This window comes from Triticum dicoccoides, chromosome 6B (assembly GCF_002162155.2).
Source record: "Triticum dicoccoides isolate Atlit2015 ecotype Zavitan chromosome 6B, WEW_v2.0, whole genome shotgun sequence".
Classification (NCBI taxonomy): domain Eukaryota; kingdom Viridiplantae; phylum Streptophyta; class Magnoliopsida; order Poales; family Poaceae; genus Triticum; species Triticum dicoccoides.
The window spans coordinates 3,962,512-3,971,113 of record NC_041391.1 but is presented as its reverse complement, the minus strand read 5'-3'; the positions used below and the strand labels follow the sequence as shown (position 1 = coordinate 3,971,113).

Sequence of the window (8,602 nt, the reverse complement as noted above, 5' to 3'; positions counted from 1 at the left end):
CTCAGCGTAACGGTGCATCTGAACATCGTAATCGCACTTTATTGGATATGGTGCGATCTATGATGTCTCTTACCGATTTACCGCTATCATTTTGGGTATACGCTCTAGAGACAGCTACATTCACTTTAAATAGGGCACTGTCTAAATCCGTTGAGACGACACCGTGTGAATTATGGTTTGGGAAGAAACCTAAGATGTCGTTTCTAAAAGTTTGGGGATGCGATGCTTATGTCAAGAAACTTCAACCTGAAAAGCTCGAACCCAAGTCGGAAAAATGCGTCTTCATAGGATACCCTAAGGAAACCATTGGGTATACCTTCTACCTAAGATCCGAAGGCAAGATCTTTGTTGCCAAGAACGGGTCCTTTCTGGAGAAAGAGTTTCTCTCGAAATAAGTAAGTGCGAGGAAAGTGGAACTTGATGAAGTACTACCTCTTGAACCGGAAAGTAGCACAGCTCAGGAAGATGTTCCTGTGGTGCCTGCACCGACTAGAGAGGAAACTAATGATGATGATCAAGGTACTTTGGATCAAGTTACTACTGAACTTCATAGGTCCACGAGGACACGTTCCACGCCAGAGTGGTATGGCAACCCTGTCCTGGAAATCGTGTTGTTAGACAACGGTGAACCTCCGAACTATGAAGAAGCGATGGCGGGCCCAGATTCCAACAAATGGCTTGAAGCCATGCAATCCGAGATAGGATCCATGTATGAAAACGAAGTATGGACTTTGACAGACTTGACCGATGATCGGCGAGCGATAGAAAACAAATGGATCTTTAAGAAGAAGATGGACGCGGATGGTAATGTTACCATCTATAAAGCTCGACTTGTCGCTAAGGGTTATCGACAAGTTCAAGGGGTTGACTACAATGAGACTTTCTCTCCCATAGCGAAGCTGAAGTCCGTCCGAATCATGTTAGCAATTGCCGCATACTATGATTATGAGATTTGGCAAATGGACGTCAAAACGGCATTCCTTAACGGCTATCTTAAGGAAGAACTGTATATGATGCAGCCGGAAGGTTTTGTCGACCCTGAGAATGCTAACAAGGTATGCAAACTCCAGCGATCCATTTATGGGCTGGTGCAAGCATCTCGGAGTTGGAACATTCGCTTTGATGAGATGATCAAAGTGTTTGGGTTTATGCAGACTTATGGAGAAGCCTGCGTTTACAAGTGAGTGGGAGCTCTGTAGCATTTCTCATACTAGATGACCAGTTGCGCCAAATGGCGCAAAGACCCGTTTAAAACCATGTTCGTGTTGAAAAATATTTGCATTTTTTCGATAACCGTATATTTGAGTACATTTGGTAAGAACTTATACCCCTATATATAAAGGAAATTAAATGCAATATTTTCTTAAGGTAATAATGTCACAAATTAGATCATCGGTAGATCAAGATAGTTGAGTCTACAATTAAGAATTCCAAGTAGCTGTAAACTTGCATTAAAAAAAGAGTAAACACAAGTGACACAATAAAATGTACTTAATACATGAACTCATGAACATTGTGTACAGGAGAAGTTAATAGAAATAGTAGTCAATTACATCATATAATTTGGTTCTATACTCTTTTGTGTATATATCCTGAATGTTACCCCTTTGTGATCAACTCTTTGTCCTTCGAATCAAATGGCACAGCTACTGCCCCTTGTGGAAAAAGAAAGGACTCTGTAATACTCATAAATGTAAAAGGAAAACATCATGTGATGCATCTCAACCTGCGCAAAACAATGTAAAAACCATACATGCTATCTACATACTCTCATTGTCTAGCAAAGCATAAGTAGCCGAGGGACCCTCTACAAAAGAATTGACAATTCGCAGAAAGAAGCATGCCATCGGCTGTCTAGGCAACCATAAAACAAGAAAGTGGCAAAAGCCCCATCAGAATTAGCATTTGCCATGCAGTTTATGAGCCAAAGTTGAGCATTCACCAGTCGATGAAACATATTAAGCATCAGTTATAAAACAAACTCTATTTTCCTAATAAGACAACATAGATATGAAATGGGCAAACTCTATTTTGCCATCCAGTTTATGAGATAAAGTGGAAAGCTATAGTCACTGAATTTTAGGCACTTTTTTTAGCAAACTCTATTTTTTAGGCACTTCACCGGATAAAAAATGGTCGTAATACATGTTTATGGCTGACACCTCACGAGCAGCAAGCTTCAGTTTTACACTATTTAGGAATGCATACAAGCAAGTCCTGACAATTGAGATTTTCAATCTGGGACCAATCAGATATATACCGGCAGCTAGAATTCTAATTGTAGTCATTCCCAGAGCTTTGTATACTAAATAATAATATGGATTTTTTTGGGTTTATAGCCGCCATAATCAAGGCTCTCAACCTGATACTATTTGCATGATAATGGGGTGCTTTCACACATCAGCATAAAACTAAAGAGTCATTCTTATCCTGTAATAGAGATACTGTTCTTTTCACAAGCTCTTATTTTTTTACCCATACTAAGTTGTGCCCCTGTTTACTGCTGACTCTACAAACTTTAGTTTATGTGGGTGTATAGACAATATATAAAACATGAACCTGGCAAAAAAAATACAAGGGATTACCTGAATACATGATAATATAGTACAAATATTTTTCTAGCTGGACAATAAGCCTATTACTTCCTGCTCTCAGATTTTAGTTCATTTCTAAACTCTGCATTATATTCAGACAAGCACACTACATCTATATACTGCTATAACACAGATTATTGTTACCTTACTATGCTCTTAATCATTATCAGTTCGTAATGGAAACAAAATACCCTATCCGCTATCAAATGACATTGTGAACTGCAGTGTACTGCTACGCTTTCCCACATGCTTTGAAGAATGGAACCTAACAAGGAAAATGCAAGGGATGCCCAACAAAACTGTTGATCCATGCCTAATTTCTATTCTGGTTGCATACTTGGAGTCCCACTTTGCTGCAAATCAGAGAATAGAAAGGCCTCGTTGACTACTTCAGATGAAATTGCATCGCTAGTGGCTACACCTCATACAGCCAAGACTAAATTATTGTAAGGAATCGATATTCTTGCGTTGTTGGCCCAACTCATTTGCATTGAGGTATCATTCAACTTGTACTCATTCTTTTTAGAACTCGACCTGAAAGTGCACTGCTACTCGTTCTCACTTTGGCATTATGTGAAACAACAACTATGTAATTAACTGGAGATTCTTGTTACAAAAACAACAAATATGTGAAACAAAAGAATAAATTGACCTTCATGACACAGAGGAGGTATCATTAGCACCTCGCTATGCAATTGGGACAATAAACACATGTTGGCAACCATGAAAATGGCGGACAAAACTTGAACACATCCTCTTGAGTTACAGTGGATTTCAGAGGAGAATCATGTACCTGAACTACAGGTTGTTCATGTGTATTAGTTGGCTTGGGCGGCGAATGAAGCATCAAACCAAAAATAAATAAATGAAAATCATCTTGCTTATGAGCATGTATACCTGGAGCTACAAAAAAAGCCCATTTCTTCAGCAAGCCACACCCCTCGCAGCCACTGCCAAGGGAACTGCTGTTTCTGCCAAGCCTCCATGGCAATTCATCTACTGGTCCATAGCTGTAATTCCTCGCGAAGCATAAACAATAAACAAATCCAGTCCTGATCTCCATAGCTCTAGCAAAAGTGTACAATAACCATTGTTCAGGCAAATGATGAGTGATTCATGAGAAGCCAAGTGCCACCTGATATAATAGAGAAAACAGCTAATCTGCTTCTGCCAAGCCTCCATGGCAATTCATCTACAAGACAATACTCTGCTTAAAAACAATGACCACTACCAATTGGAAATATATCATCTGCATATCAGCTACAGAGAAACCTATAAATAAATGGAGAATCAGAAGACCAAAATTATGGTAATAGGTGGTTGCAAACCAAAATAGAAGTGACTACTCTTTCTGTTGTATCTAAACCACTAATCAGATTAGATCTCTTAAATAAACCAAGTCAATGTGAAGAAGATGTTAAAGGTAAGAGATAAATATTTTCGCACATCTGCTCTTTCATACCAGAACAAATTAAGCACATAGGCACAGTGGGAAGCATAATTCCCAATGTTCACCAAGGAATGAACAACTTACAATTTTGTGGAAAGTTTTGTCCCCCATGACAAGCTTCATCACCATATATATCTTTGCCCTGCTGACCATCTCCTCTACAAGACACGCCAATTAAAAGTGGACATAGTCATTTACATAGTCAAAGGCCAAAGCTTAATTTTGAGAAAGCAAAAGATAAGTAAACAATATAATTTCCCCATGTGGGGAAGATGACCAAATATACTCTGTTTTCGTTATACTGCAGGTTACTAATTGGTACACGTGTCACAAAAAAATCAATTAACTCAACAAGGTAATCTGGCAAATTATTGGCACACGAAAATTAGTGAAAATGCTAAAACATCCACCACAGCCAAGTAATCACACGTATTGAATACACTTTCTATCTATATGGAAAAACAGTATATTCAACAACCCAACAAACATTTTGTTAGCAAATCAATGAGAGTGAGAGAGAGATCTGGAAGAAGGGATTGGTGACAATTGCCATGAGGCAACCAGAAGAGAGGAGAGAAATACCAGGTGCAGCAAGGAGGAATAAACTGCAGCGCGAGGAAGACTGGCAGAGGAGCACATATCAATCCAGCACCGTTTCGCTGGAGGTGCGCAGCCGCTCAGCACCGCCGCAACCAAAGCTCCTCAATAAATCATTACTTAACCTTACTTATCATGAAACAGGCTACCTAAGGTAATTTCCATGTGGGAAGAAGTTGCTACTTGATTTAATATGAATGAAAACAATACAGGCAATGCTAAGGGCCTTACCCCATCCAAAGCAGCAACAATTGACCGCAGGTTTGGAGTTGAATCAGCCCTCTCGATTTCAGGAACGAAATGTATATACGCATTAGCACCTGGATATTAAAATAACAAATTAAATATTGAGCAAGATCCCATCATAGATTTTCAAGACTTCCATAGATGACAGAAACATTACTTTTCAGGAAGTCCTTGAGGTCATGAATAACATTGGATGTCCTCAAACCATGCCATTTAAACTCTTCGAATATGCCACTGCTCCTCTCATGGTTCCATCGACGCCAATCGCACAGACCTGGGAATTGTCATAAAAGGAATATTCAGATAGGATAGTAAGATTTAAGGCCTGAAGAACAGGAAGAATTGGCATGTGAACCAGCACATTTAACATTGTAGTTAAAAAATATTTTGACAATAAAAATATATAGCTGGGCCCATATACATCAGAAGCTAGAACAAGGCAAAACCAGTTACTTATGTGCCTAACGGACCAGCAAATAAAACACAGCCTCCTCTACATGCCAATAGTTTCTTGAAAGAGAAAATTTAAATGCAGATAAGTATGGCACCTCGGATCTGTACAATCGCAAATACACAATTGACAATCCTAATTCTTCTTCTTCTCTTCATCCTCGGATATGTACATGTCATGTTTGAAAACTAATATATTAGCAAATTTAAATGTGAGTGGCGGAGAAAGTAACAGGAAAATAGAGAGCACATCTGCAAGATTTCTTACAGTCCAGGAACGCGAAAAACAGCGAAAAGCATGGCCCATCAAGGGTCTACAGCAAACAACAAGTAAACATCATCGGCTTTGCCTATCTAGCTAAACAATTTTTCTTTGTTCTTTTATTTTTGCTAAATTTCGCAAAAGAAGAATCAATTAAAAAAATAAGTCACCAACATACAGAGTACACTTACAAAAAAGAACTCAACCATACTAAGGCCCTTATAGTTCCTAAGGACTTGAAAATGTATAATTTCAGGTTTTAACTATTCAAAATTGCATCCGCATAATGTGCTACTACTTTCCTAGTAAACGTTCAACCTTGATAGGAAAAAAACATTTCCGCTGAAAGACCGAAAAAAAACAGAAAACAGCTTGCTTTGCTTGTGTTCACAGTCTGGATAAGCAAAGCAGCTTGAGCTGCGGTTGATGTTTCGACACACACAACACAACATTTACTTTTTCCAGAAGGTTGAAACTGCACCAACATCACACAACCTACTTATAGACAGCTGAGGGAAGATACTCTTCCCCTACCTGCAATTCACAAGAGACTGTAAATCAAAACGGCTCAAGAGAGAACAATATATCAAACTACATGAGCTTCTTGAGTATTATTCTAAATACATAAAGAAAACAGATTTGTACAAAATATTGTTTCCAAAACGAAACGTGGGTTGCAGTTTTGTAGGCCTGAGAAGCATTCAAGATTATAAAAGGAATTGGTATATACATTCTTATTGAAGTTCTTGGTTCAGATCTGTCTAGCTTTCAGGAGGCTACCAATCGATCCATACGTCCACCCCTACAATACTTTCAGGAATCAGGAGGGTACCACCACTTTTACGAAAATTGAGCAAAAATAAAAGAACAAAGAAAAATCTGTCAGTACCCAACTTCTATGGCTAACTAATCTGCATGATCTGGTTTATAAGCTAGTAAGTTCAATAGCTGACATAAGCCAAAGCCAACCCAAATAGGGTTCCTGCATCTTATGAATGCTCAAGCATGTTCAAAAATTCAGAACCAAGAATATGTGTCGTCCTTTTTTATTTTTATTGAGCAGTGGTAAACATTCTCAGTATCCCGATTATTACAATCACTGAGTACAATTCAAAATCAAGAAACTCCAGTCTCAGAATCAAGCAGAAATCAAATTTACCAGGAAGGAAGACAATAATTAAGGCCCTCAGTTTTGGAAACAACGTCCAGGGACGAGCGCATACCTGCAGATCGGGTCGGAGTGGAGGAAGGATGAGGTCGCACGGCGGCAGGAGCACACTACTCCATCTCCTCTGTTGCGCCATCGTCGATCCCTCTTCCCCTGTCGCTTAACTCCGGCACGGGAGACACGAGAGCGGCGGCTCTGGCCGGATGAACAAGGCAGAAAGAGACGACGAACACACAGGGCGAGCGTGGGGAACGAGAGCAGGGAACGAGAGAGGATGGGCGAGGAGCTGCGCAAGGCTGCGGCGATGCTGCTCCCCTTCTCTAGATCGTGCTCCCCTTCTCTAGATCGACGCCGCAGCAGCTGCTCCCCTCCAGGTCTCACTGGTTTGGATCCGGAGGCAGGGGAGGAGGAGGTGCTGAAGGTGGAGGGGGCAAGGCGGCCGTGAGGGACACGGAAGAGGATGGGGCGGCGACGGCATGGAGAAGAGGCTGCCGAGTCGAGGAAAGGGGTGGCAACGAGGAGGGACCGCCACGGCGAGTGGGAAGGGCGGGGCGGCGGGTGAGCGGCTGGGAAGGGGGCAAGCGGGACGGGCCGGGTGGCGGATGGGGACGCGGCTAGGGTTTCTCCACAGGCGGGCTGCGTTTTATACGCCCGTATGCCAAATGATGAAAATGCCCGTGGCGAGGCACGGAATTTACAGGCGGTGGCATGAGAACTGTTCATGGCGATTTAAAGGCGACGTGGTCACCTTCATCCTGCCTAGGACTTCTTGAGGGTTTATATATGTTCAATTATATGTAGATGACATACTTTTGATGGGAAATGATATAGAACTTTTGGACAGCATTAAGGCCTACTTGAATAAGTGTTTTTCAATGAAGGACCTTGGAGAAGCTGCTTACATATTAGGCATCAAGATTTATAGGGATATATCGAGACGCCTCATAGGTCTTTCACAAAGCACATACCTTGATAAGATATTGAAGAAGTTCAATATGGATCAGTCCAAGAAGGGGTTCTTGCCTTTGTTGCAAGGTGTGAAATTGCGCTCAGCTCAATGCCCGACCATGGCAGAAGATAGAGAAAAGATGAGTGTCATCCCCTATGCCTCAGCTATAGGGTCTATTATGTATGCCATGTTGTGTACCAGACGTCATGTAAACCTTGCCGTAAGTTTGGTAGGAAGGTACCAAAGTAATCCCGGCATGGAACACTGGACAGCGGTCAAGAACATCCTAAAGTACCTGAAAAGAACTAAGGATATGTTTCTCGTTTATGGAGGTGACGAAGAGCTCGTCGTAAAGGGTTACGTCGATGCCAGCTTCGACACAGATCTGGATGACTCTATGTCACAAACCGGATACGTGTATATTTTGAATGGTGAGGCAGTAAGCTAGTGCAGTTGCAAGCAAAGCGTCGTGGCGGGATCTACATGTGAAGCAGAGTACATGGCAGCCTCGGAGGCAGCGCATGAAGCAATCTGGGTGAAGGAGTTAATCACCGACCTAGGAGTCATACCCAATGCGTCGGGGCCGATTACACTCTTCTGTGACAACACTGGAGCTATTGCACTTGCCAAGGAGCCCAGGTTTCACAAAAAGACCAGGCACATCAAGCGTCGCTTCAACTCCATTCGTGAAAATGTTCAAGATGGAGACATAGATATTTGTAAAGTACATACGGACCTGAATGTAGCAAATCCGTTGACTAAACCTCTCCCTAGAGCAAAACATGATCAACACCAGAACTCTATGAGTGTTCGATTCATCACAATGTAACTAGATTATTGACTCTACTGCAAGTGGGAGACTGTTGGAAATATGCCCTAGAGGCAA

General features: G+C 41.4%; 1 protein-coding gene across 17 annotated transcripts; it reads right to left on the bottom strand.

Moving 5' to 3' along the window:
• Window positions 1-1,425: 1,425 nt before the first annotated feature.
• Window positions 1,426-7,332, bottom strand: LOC119323955. 17 transcript variants are annotated; one of them, XR_005156664.1, is made up of 7 exons: window positions 6,823-7,332; window positions 5,436-6,401; window positions 5,045-5,161; window positions 4,627-4,961; window positions 4,129-4,202; window positions 3,247-3,661; window positions 1,474-3,128 (listed from the first exon to the last, which is right to left on the bottom strand). XR_005156664.1 is itself a non-coding variant. In XM_037597668.1 (6 exons), the coding sequence occupies exons 1-5, from the start codon at window positions 6,901-6,903 to the stop codon at window positions 4,167-4,169; spliced, it is 378 nt and encodes a 125-aa protein (XP_037453565.1). In that variant the 5' UTR covers window positions 6,904-7,332; the 3' UTR covers window positions 1,426-3,786; window positions 4,129-4,166. The 17 variants fall into 17 exon arrangements, 2 of the variants coding, with proteins under 2 accessions (XP_037453565.1, XP_037453564.1); XR_005156666.1 differs by having other exon boundaries at window positions 1,474-3,392; window positions 3,492-3,661; XR_005156668.1 differs by having other exon boundaries at window positions 1,474-3,387; window positions 3,492-3,661.
• Between the last annotated feature and the right edge of the window lie 1,270 nt (window positions 7,333-8,602).

Excerpts from the sequence above, each read along its gene's own strand:
- LOC119323955 (XM_037597668.1), bottom strand. The coding sequence starts at position 6,903 with ATGGCGCAACAGAGGAGATGGAGTAGTGTGCTCCTGCCGCCGTGCGAC. Across the intron at positions 5,491-6,822 it reads CACTCCGACCCGATCTGCAG|AGAAGAAGAAGAATTAGGAT; the intron begins GTATGCGCTCGT and ends CCGAGGATGAAG. Across the intron at positions 4,962-5,044 it reads CCTCAAGGACTTCCTGAAAA|GTGCTAATGCGTATATACAT; the intron begins GTAATGTTTCTG and ends TTTAATATCCAG.